The sequence below is a fragment of the Manis pentadactyla genome, chromosome 5, assembly GCF_030020395.1.
Source record: "Manis pentadactyla isolate mManPen7 chromosome 5, mManPen7.hap1, whole genome shotgun sequence".
In the NCBI taxonomy this organism is placed as follows: Eukaryota; Metazoa; Chordata; class Mammalia; order Pholidota; family Manidae; genus Manis; species Manis pentadactyla.
The window spans coordinates 72,674,465-72,696,538 of NC_080023.1; the positions used below are offsets into that span (position 1 = coordinate 72,674,465).

General features: G+C 40.3%; 1 protein-coding gene across 3 annotated transcripts in view; it reads left to right on the top strand.

The window, feature by feature from the left end:
• Positions 1–7,123: 7,123 nt before the first annotated feature.
• NUDT9 (nudix hydrolase 9) overlaps positions 7,124–22,074 on the top strand; it is a 56,413-nt gene continuing 41,462 nt past the window's right edge. Inside the window, exon 1 of one of the 3 annotated variants that reach the window (XM_036895922.2) lies at positions 7,124–7,585. In XM_036895922.2, coding sequence (XP_036751817.2) covers positions 7,479–7,585 — 107 coding nt within the window. In that variant the 5' untranslated portion in view covers positions 7,124–7,478. The remainder of the gene's footprint in view (positions 7,586–22,074) is intronic. The other 2 variants (XM_036895923.2, XM_036895921.2) reach the window with 2 other exon arrangements.

Here is a 22,074-nt window from a genome sequence, read left to right on the forward strand (position 1 = left end):
TGTGAATGGAGTTGTTTTCCTGATTTCTCTTTCTGTTGGTTCATTGTTAGTATATAGGAAAGCCACAGATTTCTGTGTGTTGATTTTGTATCCTGCAACTTTGCTGTATTCCGATATCAGTTCTAGTAGTTTTGGGGTGGAGTCTTTAGGGTTTTTTATGTACAGTATCATGTCATCTGCAAATAGTGACAGTTTAACTTCTTCTTTACCAATCTGGATTCCTTGTATTTCTTTATTTTGTCTGATTGCCGTGGCTAGGACCTCCCGTACTATGTTAAATAACAGTGGAGAGAGTGGGCATCCCTGTCTAGTTCCTGATCTCAGAGGAAATGCTTTCAGCTTCTCGCTGTTCAATATAATGTTGGCTGTGGGTTTATCATAGATGGCCTTTATTATGTTGAGGTACTTGCCCTCTATTCCCATTTTGTTGAGAGTTTTTAACATGAATGGATGTTGAACTTTGTCAAATGCTTTTTCAGCATCTATGGAGATGATCATGTGGTTTTTGTCCTTCTGTTTGTTGATGTGGTGGATGATGTTGATGGACTTTCGAATGTTGTACCATCCTTGCATCCCTGGGATGAATCCCACTTGGTCATGGTGTATGATCCTTTTGATGTATTTTTGAATTCGGTTTGCTAATATTTTGTTGAGTATTTTTGCATCTACGTTCATCAGGGATATTGGTCTGTAGTTTTCTTTTTTGGTGGGGTCTTTGCCTGGTTTTGGTATTAGGGTGATGTTAGCTTCATAGAATGAGTTTGGGAGTATCCCCTCCTCCTCTATTTTTTGGAAAACTTTAAGGAGAATGGGTATTATGTCTTCCCTGTATGTGTGATAAAATTCCGAGGTAAATCCATCTGGCCCGGGGGTTTTGTTCTTTGGTAGTTTTTTGATTAGTGCTTCAATTTCGTTGCTGGTAATTGGTCTGTTTAGATTTTCTGTTTCTTCCTGGGTCAATCTTGGAAGGTTATATTTTTCTAGGAAGTTGTCCATTTCTCCTAGGTTTCCCAGCTTGTTAGCATATAGGTTTTCATAGTATTCTCCAATAATTCTTTGCATTTCCGTGGGGTCCGTCGTGATTTTTCCTTTCTCGTTTCTGATACTGTTGATTTGTGTTGACTCTCTTTTCTTCTTAATAAGTCTGGCTAGAGGCTTATCTATTTTGTTTATTTTCTCGAAGAACCAGCTCTTGGTTTCATTTATTTTTGCTATTGTTTTATTCTTCTCAATTTTATTTATTTCTTCTCTGATCTTTATTATGTCCCTCCTTCTGCTGACCTTAGGCCTCATCTGTTCTTCTTTTTCCAATTTCGATAATTGTGACATTAGGCCATTCATTTGGGATTGCTCTTCCTTTTTTAAATATGCTTGGATTGCTATATACTTTCCTCTTAAGACTGCTTTTGCTGTGTCCCACAGAAGTTGGGGCTTAGTGTTGTTGTTGTCATTTGTTTCCATATATTGCTGGATCTCCATTTTGATTTGGTCATTGATCCATTGATTATTTAGGAGCGTGTTGTTAAGCCTCCATGTGTTTGTGAGCCTCTTTGCTTTCTTTGTACAGTTTATTTCTAGTTTTATGCCTTTGTGGTCTGAAAAGTTGGTTGGTAGGATTTCAATCTTTTGGAATTTTCTGAGGCTCTTTTTGTGGCCTAGTATGTGGTCTATTCTGGAGAATGTTCCATGTGCACTTGAGAAGAATGTATATCCTGCTGCTTTTGGATGTAGAGTTCTGTAGATGTCTATTAGGTCCATCTGCTCTACTGTGTTGTTCAGTGCTTCCTTGTCCTTACTTATTTTCTGCCCAGTGGATCTATCCTTTGGGGTGAGTGGTGTGTTGAACTCTCCTAGAATGAATGCATTGCAGTATATATTCCCCTTTAGTTCTGTTAGTATTTGTTTCACATATGCTGGTGCTCCTGTGTTGGGTGCATATATATTTAGAATGGTTATATCCTCTTGTTTGACTGAGCCCTTTATCATTATGTAGTGTCCTTCTTTATCTCTTGTTACTTTCTTTGTTTTGAAGTCTATTTTGTCTGATATTAGTACTGCAACCCCTGCTTTCTTCTCACTGTTGTTTGCTTGAAATATGTTTTTCCATCCCTTGACTTTTAGTCTGTACATGTCTTTGGGTTTGAGGTGAGTTTCTTGTAAGCAGCATATAGATGGGTCTTGCTTTTTTATCCATTCTGTTACTCTGTGTCTTTTGATTGGTGCATTCAACCCATTAACATTTAGGGTGACTATTGAAAGATATGTACTTATTGCCATTGCAGGCTTTAAATTCGTGGTTACCAAAGGTTCAAGGTTAGCCTCTTTAGTATCTTACTGCCTAACTTAGCTCGCTTATTGAGCTGTTATATACACTGTCTGGAGATTCTTTTCTTCTCTCCCTTCTTGTTCCTCCTCCTCGATTCTTCATATGTTGGGTGTTTTGTGCTGTGCTCTTTCTAGGAGTGGTCCCATCTAGAGCAGTCCCTGTAAGATGTTCTGTAGAGGTGGTTTGTGGAAAGCAAATTCCCTCAGCTTTTGTTTGTCTGGGAATTGTTTAATCCCACCGTCATATTTGAATGATAGTCGTGCTGGATACAGTATCCTTGGTTCAAGGCCGTTCTGTTTCATTGTATTAAATATATCATGCCATTCTCTTCTGGCCTGTAGGGTTTCTGTTGAGAAATCTGACGTTAGCCTGATGGGTTTCCCTTTATAGGTGACCTTTTTCTCTCTAGCTGCCTTTAACACTCTTTCCTTGTCCTTGATCTTTGCCATTTTAATTATTATGTGTCTTGGTGTTGCCCTTCTTGGATCCTTTCTGTTGGGGGTTCTGTGTATTTCCGTGGTCTGTTCGATTACTTCCTCCCCCAGTGTGGGGAAGTTTTCAGCAATTATTTCTTCTAAGATACTTTCCATCTCTTTTCCTCTCTCTTCTTCTTCTGGGACCCCTATAATACGGATATTGTTCCTTTTGGATTGGTCACACAGTTCTCTTAATATTGTTTCATTCCTGGAGATCCTTTTGTCTCTCTCTATGTCAGCTTCTATGCGTTCCTGTTCTCTGATTTCAATTCCATCAATGGCCTCTTGCATCCTATCCATTCTGCTTATAAACCCTTCCAGAGTTTGTTTCATTTCTGCGATCTCCTTTCTGGCATCTGTGATCTCCTTCCGGACTTCATCCCATTTCTCTTGCGTATTTCTCTGCATCTCTGTCAGCATGTTTATGATTCTTATTTTGAATTCTTTTTCAGGGAGACTGGTTAGGTCTGTCTCCTTCTCTGGTGTTGTCTCTGTGATCTTTGTCTGCCTGTAGCTTTGCCTTTTCATGGCGATAGGAATAGTCTGCAGAACTGGGACGAGTGACGGCTGGAAGGACTTCCTTTCTTGTTGGTTTGTGGCCCTCCTCTCCTGGGAGAACAGCGACCTCTAGTGGCTTGTGCTGCGCAGCTGTGCGCAGACAGGGTTTCTGCTTCCTGCCCGGCTGCTATGGAGTTAATCTCCGCTGTTGCTGTGGGCGTGGCCTGGCTCGGACAGCTACTCCAAGATGGTGGAGTCGCGTTGGAGCAGGAGCTGCTGGGAGGCTATTTATCTCCGTAAGGGGCCTCCCTGCTCCCTGCAGCCCAGGGGTTAGGGTGCCCAGAGATCCCGGATTCCCTACCTCTGGATTAAGTGACCCGCCCTGCCCCTTTAAGACTTCTAGAGAGCACCCGCCAAAACAAAACAACGCCCACCAAAAAAAAAAAAAGAAAAAAAAATTTTTAATTAAAAAAAAAAAGTTTTTAATTAAAAAAAAAAAAAAAAAAAGGTGGTCGTTCATTTTTCTTTATTCTCCGGTGACAGCCTCAGGCCTCTGCTCACCGGTCTTTCTGCCCTGTTTCCCTAGTATTGGGGTCCCTATCCCTTTAAGACTTCCAAAAAGCGCTCGCCAAATCAAAACAGCAAAAAAGCAAAAAAAAATGGTCGTGCGCTTTTCTTATGTCCTCTGTCGCCCAGCCTCCAGTGCCCGCTCACTGTTCTTGCTGCCCTGTTTTCCTAGTATCCAGGGCCCTGCACTCTGGCCCGGATGGCTGGGGCTGGGTGTTCGGCAGTCCTGGGCTCCGTCTCCCTCCCGCTCTGCCTGCTCTTCTCCCACCGGGAGCTGGGGGGAGGGGCGCTCGGCTTCCGCGGGGCCGGGGCTTGTATCTTACCCCCTTCGGGAGGCGCTGGGTTCTCTCAGGTGCGGATGTGGTCTGGATATTGTCCTGTGTCCTCTGGTCTTTATTCTAGGAAGGGTTGTCTTTGTTATATTTTCATAGATATATGTTGTTTTGGGAGGAGATTTCCGCTGCTCTACTCACGCCGCCATCTTCTGACCCTCCGGGAGGTAAATTTTTAACTGGACACATATATGACATGAAAGAAGGGAGAATGGGTAAATAGGTATTGGGAAGCAGAGAGGTGTGTCTGCCACACGGGTCCACCTCTCTGGCTTCTTTCCAGATACAATTCCCCCAGCTTACTACTGCTTTTCAGCACATTGACCTATCTGTTCCTTGATCACGGCCAAGCTCTTGCCTACCTCAGAGATTTTGCACTTACAGTCCTCTCTGCCTGCACTGCTCTTTCCCCAGCTTTTCTGGTGGCTGGCAGCTTTATGTCCTTAGGTATCCCTCAGATGTGGCCTCTTCAGAAGAGCCTTCTCTGACACCCCTCCTCTTCAATATGAAGCGGTCACTCCTTTATTCTTTTCCACAGCAAGCTGTCTATTTCCTTCATGGCACATCTCCTAATCAGCTATTCCTAGTTTGTTTACTTACAGCTGATTCACCTTCTCTAGAAAGTAAACTGCATGAAAGCAGGACCATGTCCATCTTGTTCACAATTATATTCCTGGCATCTAGGATGACAAGTAATAAGTAATTAGCAAATATCTGTTGTATAACAAAATGAACGAACAAAGGGTGAAATAGTTGGAATCCTTTTTTTTATTTGCACTCTTTTACTGAAGTATAATAGATATGCAATCTTATACTAGTTTCAAGCATACAACACAGTGGTTCACCAATTGCCCACATTATTAAATCCCCACCCCCACTAGCACCGTTACTATCTGCCAACAGTTGGAGTTCTTAATCACTCGTGTTTGGGGCATACCAATCAATTCCAGTAATCGTGTACACTGCTTTCCTATTTAAAAATATTTCTCAGCAACTTTTTCCTTCCTCATCAACTACTGTAAGACGTCCTTAATATTGGTATATGGCTTCTTAAAAAATGAAATAAAAAACAAAAATGTTCACTTCTTTTTACTTAAATTCTGATGATTCCATTTAAGTTGAGATGTAGATAAATGGACAGTATTATATAAAACAGTAAATACTGAAGATGGCATTTCAGTTCTGCCCAAGAGTGGGTTACAGCACACATTGACTATGCTGCAGCAGGCCTGGCAGTACACATCCCTGCAGGGACTCAGGAGACTGGGCTGTGAGCTAATTGTGGTACAGTGTCAAGGAGCTGGTTTTGTTTGCATCGTTGAGTAGTTCTTTAAACTGAGTCCACTCTACCCTGCCCTTAAGGACTGTGGAGTGAGAACGCTGGGGCTTGAGGAGCTTCCTATGAGAACTCCCTTCTGTTTCTCTTATTCTTTGATCAGAGGCTTTGCGACTCATTGCCTTTCTGTCTTACTGTCTTACGACTAATTTGTCAGCAGATTTCAGAGGAGCTGAACCTTTTAAACAGAGCCTGCCTAATACATGTCCAGTTTAAGCAGAGATTAATGTCTGTCAGCAACATTTAGAACAGTTTATCTGAACAGGGGTGGCCAGGTCCAGATATTTATTTTCTAAAAAGCAAGCGTATTTCAATAGTACTTCACTACCTGGAAGAACTGTCAAAGCTGAACACAAGTTAAAGCAGTAAAGAACGCATTTTATTCAGTAATACTGTTGCATGAACTGACCTCAACTTTAAAAGGTTGGTGACCTTTTAAAGGCTGGAGGGTGCTAAGGGCAAGCACTGAAAGGTGCTAAGAGAGTGAGTGGGTGATCCATGGGACTAGGCCATCTGGATCTTTGATAACTGGCACTTATATGAGGAGAGACAAACTTCTCTCTTTGAGACAGGAGTCAGTAGTCTAAGATGAAGAAACGCACCCACCAAAGTTAGGCCCTTATCTTCCCACAGGGCCTGGGAGGGAGCACTGTTAACTGCCTGAATATTTACATTTCAAAGAGAGGGGCTCTTAGGTCCCTGAGGAAACAGTTTTGGTAGCAGCTTTATCACAAAGGACTGAGAAGAGATTTGTAATTGCAACTTTCCAAAGAAACAACTCTAAGAGAGGGGTCTGGGGCTTGTCCACCTACCACCCGGTTTTGCCTGGAACAAAGAGTAAATTCTCCTGGCGGTGTTGAGGGTTTCCAGGCAGGTATTTTAAGGGTCACTGGGGTCATCCTAGAGACAAGATCTTAAACTGCTAGAAGCCATACTAGAGTTTGGTCAAATCTCTTAATGCAGAGGTTTTGATGTAGTGGTTATATGCCAAGAGTTCTGCAGTGTTCAGTACATTAGTTATTAACGTTTGATTCATCTGGCTTTTAAGATGGTTAAAGTTTTATGTCTGTGTCAATACCATAACACTATGTACTTAACAGCGGACTGTTACTTAAAACTCAAACTGAAACAGTGGACTACGTACTTAAATCTTAAACATTTGCCTCATTAATAAGATAACAAATAAAAAAGATGAAAGCCAGATTAATAAACTGTTCTGGATAATGGATTTCCAATTTTCAGCCTGGCTAATTGCACCTTTTGACTGTATCCCGGGTGCTGCCCTCTGTTCCTTCTCCTGGCTGTGTGCCTATTTCATGGCGAAATCCAGCAAATTGTGGTGAACAACTTGGATAAAAAAAGGAAGAGAAAAGCCTCAGATACGTGGATTGCAAGTCTCCTGTCTACCTCTTTATCCTGTAATCACTTACACGTGGTTCACTACATCAGCTGTTTGTAACCTCAATCCCCCTTCTTCTCCCTTTCCCCGTCTCCGCCCTTCCAGCTCCCGCGCCCTTTCACCTTCTCCTCCCTCACGCCGTGCTGGGTATTATTTCCCGCCGCCTCGCCCAGTACGCCTGCGCAGACCGAGGTCGAAGCCGGCAGGCGCTGGGAAGCCGGCGCTGGCGCTGCTTTGCCGCTCGGCCGTAAAGCGCGCGGCTCGGCACCCGGCATGTTAGGGGCTTCAGTGGCTGACCGCTCTTCCCCAGGCAGCTGGTACTGGGGGCCTTGGTTATACTGGAAGAAATCCTAGACTTATTTTGAGAGGCTTCCTCCTCTCTGGGCGTTTAGGATGGACGTGGCTACCCCCTGTCCCTGCCGGGAGGCGGCCGGGTCCTAGTGCCCCTAAATTCCCAGGGGTCCCTGCTCGGGACTGTGGGGCGGGCGGAGGCTGCGACCCGAGGTAAGCGACCTCGCTCGGCGAAGCCGCCCTTGGGGCGCTGATGGCTGGATGCGTCCTGGGAAAGACTTTAGCCGCCGTGTCTCTTTCTGTGGCCTTGGCCTCTTTGACTGTCAGGGCCTCGGCCTGCCGCAGCATCCCCGCGTGCAGGTACCCCCCCCCTCCTAGCGCTGGCTCCTTGTCCCTGGGTTCGTGGCCTGTGGGTGGGAACCAGCCTACTGCCGGGCGGATTCCGTGGGTTTTGCTTGCGCTGGATTTTTATAGCCCTGTACAGGCCAGCCTCCGAGATTTTGCAGTTGAGTTCCAGCCCATTACAGTAACACGAGTCAATGAATTTTTGGTTTCTCAGTCCATGTAAAAGTTAAGTTTATACTATAATGCAATCTATTAAGTGTGCAGTAGCATTATGTCTAAAAACTCCCATACCTTAATTAAAAAATACCTTACTGTTAAAAACGTGCTATCTGCTGGGCCTTCAGTGAGTGGTCACAGCTCACCTAACAAATAGTGAAAAAGTTTGAGATATTGAGAGAATTCCAAAATTTGACAATTTGGAATTGTCAAGGGACATGTGACATGGAGACTAGAAGTGAGCAAATGTTGGAAAAATGGCGCCGGTAGACTCGGTCACCATCGCTGCCACTAACTTTAAAAAACGCAGTACCTGGGAAGCGCAATTAAACGAGGTATGCCTCCCCACGGTTTTAGAAAGGCTCTAAAATGTTTTGTTTGCTCTTAGAGGAAAACTACTGGTAGTGAGCTTTCTTGACCTTTGATTTTGAAATTTGCCATCCTCTGTAAGTGCCCAGCTTCACTGTACCCAGAGAGTTTAATAGCCCTTGTTTGGGTGTGGTGGTGGTCTGGGCCATTTTTTTTTCTGGTTAATACTTATTAAAACATTTTTATTAGAATTATTACATGCACGTAGTTCAAAGCTGTGAAATAAAAATTGTGTAAAACTGAAAGTGTAAATCATTTCTCCCTTCCCTACTTTTCAGTGTAGATAATATACTTATTATCTGTCTATTTTTCTTGACTTGCCAACTCTGGATAAACTTCGGGATTTATAGTATCTCACAGTACCTCCTACTTGTATTTTCCTTTTCCCTGGGTTTTGTTATCTGAGTCCACTGTTCAGTAAACACGGTGTTCTTTTTTTTTTTCAGGCAAGAATTCTTTTATTGTAGGTAAACAGCTGCTTTTTCCCCACCAGGTTGGCTCCATTCACTTTGTAAACACGGTGCTCTTAATACCATGCTAGGCGCAGAGTAATGAACAAGCTTTAAAAGAGGCTGCCTCCAGGAATTTTTTTTAAAATTCTTGTTTAGCATGATATGTTTACTTTGGTACAAGGAACCCCCCAACCCCCATTTTTGTCTTGTCTTTCTGAACTCCGGCAATAGCTGTTGTGCCTTTTATATGGAGCCTCTGTTTCTGTCTCATTTTCTATTGGTTTATCTTTTTGTGCGACGTTCTTAGAGATTTTCCTTAAATGTATTTTCCAGATTGTTAATTTGGACTTCACCTCTGTGCATTCTGTTAGTCATTTCCTCCGTTGACTTGTAAATTTTGATAAAATTTTTTTCCTCACTCATTGCTTTCTTTAATAGCAGCCTTTTCTTACTTTATGGATCTAAAGTCTTTTGAATTTATAAAAGTGATAATTGGAATAAAAAAATTACCTTCTATTTCCTGAGTTACCTGTTTTGGGTCAATGGTTCTTTACTTTTTGGTCTGTTTTCCTTCCGTTTTTTCCTCAAACATCTGGTAGACACCTATTTATCCATTTATATTTTGATTAATGTAGGTAATAGGCATTGTTTTCTCTAATTGGGAGGACTGATTGAATATTGTGCCAGCGTGCGCAGACTGGGAGGTTTTAGTTGAGAGCGAGCAGGTAGTGGGTAATTTTATTGGAAATTTGCTTTATTTTAAAGCACCGTATCAATATTGTGTTACTTCAAATTTGATTATTCTAGGAACTGGTTTTTGCTCTATAAAATGAACTTTATTAGCTACTTAATTCCTGCCTGCTTGGTCAAATATATTTCTTATGCCTATTCGGTAATGCAATAAAAGACCTAGGCTGTATATGTGTGTATTATTTTTATTGCTTTCATCCCTTTCAGTGTATCACATTTAAACAGTAGATGTAAATAGAAACATTAACACTTTTCAACGTGGTAGGATACATAGTCTTTGAATTTTTGCTGTTTTTTTCCACAAAAATTTGTTTTGCAAAAGGAAGCAATCAGGTGTGTAGGTTCCTCTAGGTAGAGTGGTAGCAGATGTGTGGAATTACACATGCTTACTTTGCTAAATCAGGGAACAAAGAGCCTCATTTTTAAAACTTTGGTAGTTGACTGGGACAGAGTGGAGCAATATTGGTGTGTCCTATTGGGCATCTCCTTAATATCCTTGACTCTTTCCTTAACCTACCCCCAAACCATGAAGAATAAGTCTGATTTTGTAACTAGGGCTCCATATGTAAAATTTTGCTTTTTTTAAACACACATACCTGAACTCTGTTTGCTGCTTCTGATAAATACATGTGTTCCATATCCATTTTTATTAAGTATGGGTCTAAGGTGGGTGAGGAAGATCTTATTTTGAGTGTGCATTATTTGGATTTCCAAAGCTGTGGCATTTTAGGCAAACATCAATCATCTTAACATGGAAATAATGAATAATTTTAATAAAACTTTTTACCTTTTTAAACTTTTTCTTTTTACCTTCAGTCAAACCATACAGGACAATTTTCGCAACAATATTAGAAGCCCTCATCACAGTTTCCCCAAGACCTCCCTTAATCCTTTGATATTCATTCTTGCTTAAAACATTATCCTTGCATTGGCCTTGTCAACTCTTTTTTACAAGCGCAGTATGTCTTTTATTCTCTTTTTAATAAAACTAGTAATACCACAAATAGCATTCTCTCACATTACACTCCTGGGGATGATAATTTCTTTATTAGCCAGGCTTTCCATAACATTTGGGTGTTTGACAATACTTCACAGGTGCAAAGTGAGTGCAAAATGAATAGCAATTGTTTGAAAGTCTTTAAATGTGATGAAAGGGAACAGCTTGAATTGCACATAAAGCTGCAGATATACAAGAATAGGAAAGAATTAAAGAAGAAAAGGCAGTTTGGTAGTTTCTTATAAAAACTAAGTAGTCCTACCATATGATCCAGCAATTGCCCTCTTTGGTATTTACCAAAATGAAAACTTACGTCTACACAGAAACTTGCTCACTGAGATTTTTAGCTGATTTATTCATAACTGTTGAAATTTGGAAGCAACTGAGATGTCTTTCAGTAGGTGAATGGAAAACTGACACTTCCAGATAGGAATTACACGACTTTAAAAAATGCACTATCAAGCCATGAAAAGACCTGTAGGAAGCATATTACTAACTGAAAGAAACAATTAGATGAAGGCTACATACTGTATGATTCCAACTGGGTGACATCTTGGAAAAGGCACGATGATGGAGACAATAAAAATATCTATGGCTGCCAGGGGTTGGTGTTGGGCTGGGGCAGGTAGGGATGAACTGGTGGAGCTCAGAGGATTTTAGGGCTGTGAAACTACTATGATACCATAATGGCAGATACGTGTCATTATACATTTGTCCAACTAATAGACTGTATAACACCAAGAGTGAGCCCTAATGTAAACTCTGGGCTTTGGGTGATAATGACGTGTCAGTGTAGGTGCCTGGGTTGAAATAAATTACGCCTGTGGTGGGGCATGTTGATAGTGGGGAGCGGGTTGTGTGTGTGGAAGGGGTTTGGGTGTACATGGGAACTCTGTACTTTGCCCTCCATTTTGCTGTGAACCTGAAACTGCTTTGAAAATAAAGTCTGTTTTTTTTTTAAAAAGGCAGGTAGGAACATTGGCTACTTCTTCGGGACGTGTACCCAGAAAATAAAAGACATACTGCGCTTGTGAAAAAAAGTTGACAAGGCCAATGCAAGGATAATGTTTTAAGCAAGAATGAATATCAAAGGGTTAATCGAGGTCTTGGGGAAACTGTGATGAGGGCTTCTAATATTGTTGCGAAAATTGTCCCATATGGTTTGACTGAAGGTAAAAAGAAAAGTGACGGTTGCTGTATTACGCAGTTATAGAAGTTTGTTGAAAACAATTTGATTAATTTTTTTGTTCTAAGACTCAGGATATAGATTTCATTACAATCTATTTCACTATAATGTAAAATTTATTTTCATGATTTTAAATTTCAGTTTTAAAGATTGAAGCCCCAAACTCCTTTTCACTAATTACAGTGACATTTTGGTCTCATTTCTACAATGAAATTTTTTTGCTACTTTCAGATAGTGAGGAAGGACCAGATCTGTCTATAATTTGCTGGGCATTATGCCAGACGTGGGATATAATGTTAAGCTAAAACAGATGTGTTCCTGTTCTCCACTTGATTGCAGTCAGGTGGCACTCAAATAGGTATAAAATCACAATTGTGGTAATTCAGTGAAGAAAAATGTGCTGGAGCTCTGACAGTACCTCCGGGGAATCTTGTATCCCATAAGGTGTCAGGGAGGAAGATGTTCCCGAGGAAGTGAACTTTGAGTTGATAAGAAGGATTCAAGTTAGTTACATGCAGGAGGAAATAAAGCTGTTGCAGTCAGAAAGAACAGCATGTGAGAAGGCCCTATATCCAGAGGGAGCACAGCTGTGGTGGGGGGCGGGGGCGGGCGGCAGGGGTGTTTCTCCCTGACAGGTCAGCCTGGCAAAAGCACCGAGGGGTGAGGTGAAGTGTGACAGGCAGTCCTTGTAGGTCAGGCGATGTATATAATTGTCAAATCGTATGTTTTACATCTGAAGCCAATATAATGTACATTAACTACATTTCAATAAAAAATATTAAAAAAAGAATTTTAGTATTTTTAATAAAAGAAATGTCTATGCAAGTGAAATTACGTAAATTGACCTAAATGCATAAATGTGATCATTCAGACTTCCTTGAATTTTGTATTTTTGGGTATTTTTTTAAATCTCTCTTTTGCTTGCTTCTTTTTCTCGTTTTCTTCTGTTTCTTTTATCCTTTCTTCCAGCACCCTTCCCGTTTCTCTCCCCTTCTCACCTTATCTGCCACCCTTGTCGCATCTGCTCCCCTTTTCCCTTCATCCTGCCCTCTCCCCCCCTTTCTTTTCTCCTCTCCCTTTTCCTCCTCCCTCCCCCTCTTTCCCCTTCTCCTACCCACATGCACACCATGTTCTCTAATCCATGTAAGGAAGCTGATGGTATGAATCGTGTATTTTTCCCATGCTCATGTAATAGTTTGGATATGTGTTGTGGGCAGAATAATGGCTCCCCAAAGATGTCCACATCCTAATCCCTGAAACCAGGAAAATATTGCCTTACATGGCAGAAGAAACTTTACAGATGTGATTAAGGTTAAGGAATTTGAGAAGGGGAGACTGTCTCTGGTTATCCAGGTGGGCCCAATTTCATTGAGTCTTTAAAAATGAAGAGATGTTCCCAGCTGTGGTCAGAGAGGCCTTTACTGAAAAAGGGTCAGAGAAAGATTCAATGCTGCTGGCTTTTAAGATGAAAGAAGGGGACCATGAGCCATGAAATTGGGGTGGTCTCCAGAATCTGGGAAAGGCAAGGGAATGGATTCTTCTCTAGAGCCTCGAGGAAGGAATTCAGCCCCGCTGACATGTGACACCTGGGACTAACTTCTGACCTACATAGCTATAAGATAATAAATGTGTATGTTTTTAAGCTGTTTTTAAGTTTGTGGTACTCTGTTATGACAGGACTAGAAAATTAATACATTATGTACATGCTCTTAAATATATGTACTTATGTTTTCTGTCATTACTATATAAAAGTGGAATCGTGTATACACTTCATCTTGCTTTTCATTTTATTTTTTTAAAAATTGGAATATAATTGATATACAATATTGATTTCAGGTGTACAACATAGTTATTTGACAATCATACGTATTACTAAATGTTCACCATAATAAATGTAGTTACCATCTATCAACATATGAAGATATTATATATTGTTGACTATATTCTTGATGCTATACTTTCATCCCTGTGACTAATTTATAATTGGAGTTTTGTACCTCTTTATCCCCTTCCCACCACCCTCTTTTCCTGTGGCAACTACCACTCTTCTCTATGTCTGTGAGTCTATTTCTGTTTTGTTTGTTTGCTTTTTCATTTGTTTTATTTTTTAGATTCCTTATATAAGTGAAAACATATGGTATTTGTCTTTCTCTGCCTGGCTTGTTTCACTTAGCATATCTTCTAAGTCCAATCATATTATCCCAAATAGCAAAATTTCATTCTTTTTCATGGCGAATATTCCATTGTATATATTTTTTCATTTTCAACAGTACATTATGAAAATAGACAAGTCACTTGATATCATTATTTTTAATAGCCATTTAATAATTCATTCCATGGCATGCCTCTCTTGTCACTTATTAAACTGTCCCCATATTGTTGGGCATTCCCTTTACTTGCCACTGCACACTGCCAAAATTAACACCTTTTATACATGTAACTGGTTGTTTTATTTTTGCGGGATAGATGACCAGGAATGAAATTACTGGGTTGAAGTATATTAATCATTATTACCAGATTGCTTTCTGGAAAGTCTATAACTATTAATGTCTCTACTAGCAATTCATGGGAGGTGTTATTACATATTTAAAGGTTTGTCAGTCTAGTTGGTAAAAAGAATGTTTAGTTTTCATTTCTTTAATTGCTAGTGATTCATCTTTTACTGCTTCTTGGCCACTTAGGTCTGCTTTTCTATAATTATGTAGTCATATAATTTGCCCAGTTTTCTACTTCAGCTCAGCCTTTTCAATTTGTAGGGAATTTGTTTATTACAGATAATAACCCTTTGAATTTGTCTATATCATAGTCCATGGTCTGCCTTTTCACTTTTTTTCTTGTGTCCTTTGATGCACAGAAGTTTTTAATTTTGATTTCACCTGTTTTTTTTTCATTGCCTATGCTTTTCTTCATATTCAAGAAATCATTGCCAAATTCAAAGTAAAAAATTTTTCCTCCTGTGTGTTCTCCTTTAAGAGTTTTTTAGTTTTAGCTGTATTGTTTGTGTTTTTGATGCATTTTTAGTTGATAAGTGTATATGCTGTAAAGTAGGGCGTCCATCTTCATACATTTTTTAATTAAGGTATTATTGATAAACACTCTTATGAAGGTTTCACATGAAAAAACAATGCAGTTACTACATTCACCTGTTATGGTGTCCCCCCATACCCCATTGCAGTCACTGCCCATCAGTGTAGTAAGATGCCACAGAGTCACTATTTGCCTTCTCTGTGCTACACTGTCTTCCCCATGATGCCCCCCCGCAGCATGTGCGCCAATCATAATACCCCTCAATCCCCTTCTCCCTCCATCCCCACTCACCCTCCCCCAACCCTCCCCTTTGATAACAACTAGTTCCTTCTTGGAGTCTGTGAGTCTACGGCTGTTTTGTTCCTTCAGTTTTGCTTCATTGTTGTACTCCACAAATGAGTAAAAACATTTGGTACTTGTCTTTCTCTGCTTGGCTTATTTCACTGAGCATTATGTCCTCCAGCTCCATCCATTTTGTTGCAAATTGCAGAATTTGTTTCTTTCTTATGGCTGACTACTATTCCATTGGGTATATGTACCACATCTTCTTTATCCATTCATCTATTGATGGACACTTAGGTTGCTTCCATATCTTAGCTATAGTAAATAGTGCGGCAATAAACATAGGGGAGCATATGTCTTTTGGAATCTGAGAAATTATATTCTTTGGGTAAATTCCTAGGAGTGGAATTACTGGGTCAAATGGTATTTTTATTTTTAGTTTTTTGAGGAACCTCCATTTCTTCCCACAATGGTTGAACTAGTTTACATTCCCACCAGCAGGTTAGGAGAGTTTCCGTTTCTCCGCATCCTCTCCAGCATTCATTGTTCCTAGTCTTTTCTATGTTGCTATCCTAACTGGTGTGAGGTGATATCTCATTATGGTTTTTTTTTCTTTTTTGGTATCATTAATCTACAATTACATGGGGAACATTATGTTTACTAAACTCCCCCCTTCACCAAGTCCCTCCCCACAAACCCCATTACAGTCACTGTCCATCAGTGTAGTAAGATGCTGTAGAATCACTACTTGTCTTCTCTGTGTTGCACAGCCCTCCCTGTGCCTCCTCCCACATTATACATGCTAATCTTAATGCTCCCTTTCTTTTTCCCCCTCCTTATCCCTTCCTTCCCACCCATCCTCCCCAGTCCCTTTCCCTTTGGTAACTGTTAGTCCATTCTTGGGTTCTCTGATTCTGCTGCAGTTTTGTTCCTTCTGTTTTTCTTTGTTCTTATACTCCACAGATGAGTGAAATCATTTGGTATTTGTCTTTCTCCGCTTGGCTTATTTCACTGAGTATAATACCCTCTAGCTCCATCCATGTTGTTGCAAATGATAGGATTTGTTTTCTTCTTATGGCTGAATAATATTCCATTGTGTATATGTACCACATCTTCTTTATCCATTCATCTACTGATGGACACTTAGGCTGCTTCCATTTCTTGGCTCTTGTAAATAGTGCTGTGATAAACATAGGGGTGCATCTGTCTTTTTCAAACTGGAGTGCTGCATTCTTGCGGTAAATTCCTAGAAGTGGAATTCCTGGGTCAAATGGTATTTCTATTTTGAGCATTTTGAGGAACCTCCATACTGCTTTCCACAATGGTTGAGCTAATTTACATTCCCACCAGCAGTGTAGGAGGCTTCCCCTTTCTCCACAACCTTGCCAACATTTGTTGTTGTTTGTCTTTGGATGTTGGCCATCCTTACTGGTGTGAGGTGATATCTCATTGTGGTTTTAATTTGCATTTCTCTGATTACTAGCGATGTGGAGCATCTTTTCATGTGTCTGTTGGCCATCTGAATTTCTTCTTTGGAGAACTGTTCAGCTCCTCTGCCCATTTTTTAACTGGATTATTTGCTTTTTGTTTGTTGAGGTGCATGAGCTCTTTATATATTTTGGATGTCAACCCTTTATCAGATCTGTCATTTATGAATATATTCTCCCATACTGTAGGATGCCTTTTTGTTCTATTGATGGTGTCCTTTGCTGTAGGGAAGCTTTTCAGCTTGATATAGTCCCACTTGTTCATTTTTGCTTTTGTTTCCCTTGCCCGGGGAGATATGTTCATGAAGAAGTTGCTCTTGTTTATGTCCAAGAGATTTTTGCCTATGTTTTTTTCTAGGAGTTTTATGGTTTCATGACTTACATTCAGGTCCTTAATCCATTTTGAATTTACTTTTGTATATGGAGTTAGACGATGATCCAGTTTAATTCTCTTACATGTAGCTGTCCAGTTTTGCCAACACCAACTGTTGAGGAGGCTGTCATTTCCCCATTGTATGTCCATGGCTCCTTTATCATATATTAATTGACCATATATGTTTGGGTTAATGTCTGGAGTCTCTAATCTGTTCCACTGGTCTGTGGGTCTGTTCCTGTGCCAGTATCAAGTTGTCTTGATTACTGTGGCTTTGTAGTAGAGCTTGAAGTTGGGGAGCAAGATCCCCCCCCCTCACTTTATTCTTCCTTCTCAGGATTGTTTTGGCTATTCAGAGTCTTTGGTGGTTCCCTATGAATTTTTGAATTATTTGTTCCAGCGTTGCAGAATGTTGTTGGTAATTTGATAGGGATTGCATTGAATCTGTAGATTGCATTGGGCAGTATGACCATTTTGACAATATTAATTCTTCCTAGCAAAGAGCATGGGATGAGTTCCCATTTGTTAGTGTCCTCTTTAATTTCTCTTAAGGGTGTCTTGTAGTTTGCAGAGTGTATGTCTTTCACTTCCTTGGTTAGGTTTATTCCTAGGTATTTTATTTTTTTTCATGCAATTGTGAATGGAATTGTTTTCCTGATTTCTCTTTTTATTAGCTCATTGTCAGTGTATAGGAAAAGCTTCAGATTTCTGTGTATTAATTGTGTATTCTGCAACTTTGCTAAATTCTGATATTAGCTCTAGTAGTTTTGGAGTGGAGTCTTTAGGGTTTTTTATGTATAATATCATGTCATCTGCAAATAGTGACAGTTTGACTTCTTCTTTACCAATGTGGATTCCTTGTATTTCTTTGTTTTGTCTAATTGCCATGGCTAGGACCTCCAGTACTATGTTGAATAATAGTGGGGAGAGTGGACATCCCTGTCTTGTTCCCAATCTCAGAGGAAAAGCTTTCAGCTTCTCACTGTTCAGTATGATGTTGGCTGTGGGTTTATCATATATGGCCTTTATTATGTTGAGGTACTTGCCCTCTATACCCATTTTGTTGAGAGTTTTTATCACAAATGGATGTTGAATTTTGTCAAATGCTTTTTCAGCATCTATGGTGATGATCATGTGGTTTTTGTCCTTCTTTTTGTTGATGTGGTGGATGATGTTGATGGATTTTCGAACGTTGTACCATCCTTGCATCCCTGGAATGAATCCCACTTGGTCATGGTGTATGATCCTCTTGATGTATTTTTGAATTCAGTTTGATAATATTTTATTGAGTATTTTTACATATATGTTCATCAGGGATATTGGTCTGTAATTTTCTTTTTTGATGGGGTCTTTGCCTGGTTTTCATATTAGGGTGATGCTGGCTTCATAGAATGAGTTTGAGAGTATTCCCTCCTCTTCTATTTTTTGGAAAACTTTAAGGAGAATGGGTATTATGTCTTCTCTGTATGTCTGATAAAATTCTGAGGTAAATCCATATGGCCTGGGGGTTTTGCTCTTGAGTAGTTTTTTGATTACCACTTCAATTTCATTGCTGGTAATTGGTCTGTTTTGTGTTTCTTCCTTGGTCAGTCTTGGAAGGTTGTATTTTTCTAGAAAGTTGTCCATTTCTTCTGTTTTCTAGCTTGTTAGCATATACATTTTCATAGTATTTTCTAATAATTCTTTGTATTTCTGTGGGGTCCGTCATGATTTTTCCTTTCTCATTTCTGATTCTGTTGCTGTGTGTTGATTCTCTTTTTCTCTTATTAAGTCTGGCTAGAGGCTTATCTATTTTGTTTATTTTCTCAAATAACTCTTGGTTTTACTGCTTTTTTTCTATTGTTTCATTCTTCTCAATTTTATTTCTTCTCTGATCTTTATTATGTCCCTCATTCTGCTGACTTTAGGCCTCATTTGTTCTTCTTTTTCTGATTTCAATAATTGTTACTTTAGACTATTTATTTAGAACTGTTCTTCCTTCTTTAAATATGCCTGATTGCTATATACTTTCCTGTTAGAACTGCTTTCGCTGCATCCCACCAAAGTTGGGGCTTTGTGTTGTTGTTGTCATTTGTCTCCATATATTGCTTAATCTCCATTTTAATTTGGTCGTTGATCCATTGATTATTTAGGAGCATGTTGTTAATCCTCCATGTGTTTGGTAGCCTTTTTGCTTTCTTAGTACAATATATTTCTAGTTTTATACCTTTGTGGTCAGAAAAGTTGGTTGGTAGGATTTCAATCTTTTGGAATTTACTGAGGCTCTTTTTTTGGCCTTGTGTGTGGTCTATTCTGGAAAATGTTTCATGTGCACTTGAGAAGAATGTGTATCCTGCTGCTTTTGGATGTAGAGTTCTGTAAATGTCTATTAGGTCCATCTGTTGTAGTGTGTTATTCAGTGCCTCTGTGTCCTTACTTATTTTCTGTCTGGTGGATCTGTCCTTTGGAGTGAGTGGTGTGTTGAAGTTTCCTAAAATGAATGCATTGCATTCTATTTCCTCCTTTAATTCTGTTAGTATTTGTTTCACATATGTTGGTGCTCCTGTATTGGGTGCATATAATTTATAATAATGCATATCCTCATGTTGGACTGACCTCTTTAACATTATGTCCTTCTTTATCTCTTGTTACTTTGTTTTGAAGTCTATTTTCTGAAAGAATTACTGCAACACCTGCTTTTTTCTCCCTGTTGTTTGCATGAAGTATCTGTTTCCATCCTTTGAGTTTCAATCTGTGTATGTCTTTGGGTTTGAGGTGTGTCTCTTGTAAGCAGCATATAGATGGGTCTTGCTTTTTTATCCATTCTATTACCCTGTGTCTTTTGATTGATGCATTCAGTCCATTTACATTTAGGGTGATTATTGAAAGATATGTAGTTATTGCCGTTGCAGGCTTTAGATTCGTGGTTACCAAAGGTTCAAGTTTAGCTTCTTTACTACTTAACTGTCTAATTTAACTCACTTATTAAGCTATTATAAACACAACCTGATGATTCTTTATTTCTCTTCCTTCTTATTCCTCCTCCTCCATTCTTTATATGTTGGTTATTTTATTCTGTACTCTTTTGTGTTTCCTTTGACTGCTTTTGTGAGTAGTTGATTTTATTTTTTGCCTTTAGTTTGTATTTGGTTGGTCTGCTTTCTTTGCTGTGATTTTATTTTCTCTGGTGACATCTATTTAGCCTTAGGAGTGCTTCCGTCTAGAACAGTCCCTCTAAAATACCCAATAGAGGTGGTTTGTGCGATGCAAATTTCCTTAACTTTTGCTTGTCTGGGAATTGTTTTATCCCTTCTTCATATTTAAATGATAATCATGCTGGATGCAGTATCCTTGGTTCAAGGCCCTTCTGTTTCATTGTATTAAATATATAATGCCATTCTCTTCTGGCCTGTAAGGTTTCTGTCGAGAAGTCTGATGATAGCCTGGTGGGTTTTCCTTTGTAGGTAAACTTTTTTCTCTCTCTAGCTGCCTTTAATACTCTGTCCTTGTCCTTGATCTTTGTCATTTTAATTATTATGTGTCTTGGTTTTGTCCTCGTTGGGTCCCTCCTGTTTGGAGTCCTGTGGGCTTCTGTGGTCTGAGTGACTATTTCCTCCCCCAGTTTGAGGAAGTTTTCAGCAATTATTTCTTCAAAGACACTTTCTATCCCTTTTTCTCTCTCCTCTTCTTCTGGTACCCCTATAATGCAGATATTGTTGCATTTGGATTGGTCACACAGTTCTCTTAATATTCTTTCATTGCTGGATATCCTTTTGTCTCTCTCTGCCTCAGCTTCTCTGTGTTCCTGTTCTCTGATTTCTATTCCATTAACAGCCTCTTGCACCTCATCCAGTCTGCTCTTAAGTCCTTCCACAGATTGTTTTATTTCTGTATTCTCCCTTCCAACTTTATCCGTTAGGTCTTGCATATTTCTCTGCAGTGCCATGAGCATGGTTATGATCTTTATTTTGAATTCCTTTTCAGGGAGATTGGTTAAATCTGTCTCCCCAGGCTCCTTCTTGTGGCTCGTCTGGGTTATTCTGGTCTGGATCAAATTCTTCTGCCTTTTCATGGCAATAGAGGTAGTCGTGGGCAGTTGGCACATGTGTCAGCTGGGAGAACAAAGTCCCTTCTTGCTTGCTGGTCGCTTTCCTCTCCTGCGAAGACGGCGACCCCTAGCAGCTTGTTCTGGGCAGGTACATGCCGATGGAGCCTCTGAGTCTCGCCCGGGCGGCTGCGGAGGACGCTCAAGGAGGTTGCTGTGGGCACGGCTGCTCTCAGGCTGCTCCCCTGCTATGGCGGTGCTGTGCTGGAGGGGGAATGACGGGAGGCTGTTTATCGCCGTGAGGGTCCTCAGAGCTGTGCTGCCTCCCAGAGGAGTAGGACACCCAGAATTCCCTGGGATTCCCAGCCGCTGAGCTGAGTGTGCTGGGATGCTTCCATCCAGCTGTGAGGCCCCTTTCCCTTTAAGACTTTCAAAAAGCACTTGCTTTTCTTTCATCCCAGGGACGCCAGCTGTGTTGACCCACTCACAGATTGTACTGTTCTGTTTCCCTAATATCCAGCACACTATGCACTGTGTGTCTGTGCTCCCGGTGCAGATGACTAGGGCTGGGTATTTAGCAGTCCTGGGCTCCCTCTTCCTCCCAGATCTGACTCCTTTCCTCCCGCCAGGGAGCTGGGGTGGGAGGGGCCGCTTGGGTCCTGCCGGGCTGCGGCTTGTATCTTACCCCCTTTGTGAGATGCTGAATTCTCACAGATGTAGATGTAGCCTGGCTGTTGTACTGTATCTTCTGGTCTCTCTTTTAGGAATAGTTGTTTTTGTGTATTTTCAAAAATATATGTGGTTTTGGGAGGAGATTTCCGCTGCCCTACTCATGCCACCATCTTGGGTCCTCCCCTCTCATCGTGGTTTTTATTTGCATTTCTCTGATAATTAGTGATGTGTGGAGCATCTTTTCATGTGACTGTTGGCCATCTGAATTTCTTCTTTGGAGAATTGTTTGTTCATATCCTCTGCCCATTTTTAAATCATGTTGTATGCTTTTTGGGTGTTGAGGTGTGTGAGTTCTTTATATATTTTGGATGTTAACCTGTTGTCGGATATGTTGCTTACAAATATATTCTCCCATACTGTAGCCTTTTCTGTTGATGATGTCCTTTGCTATATAGAAGCTTTTTAGTTTGATGTAGTCCCATGTGTTCATTTTTGCTTTTGTTTCTCCTGCTTGAGGACATCCATTCAGAAAATAGTTGCTCATGTTTATATTCAGGAGATTTTTGCCTATGTTATCTTCTAAGAGTTTTATGATTTCATGACTTACATTCAGGTCTTTGACCCATTTTGAATTTACTTTTATGTATGGGGTTAGGCAAGAATCCAGTT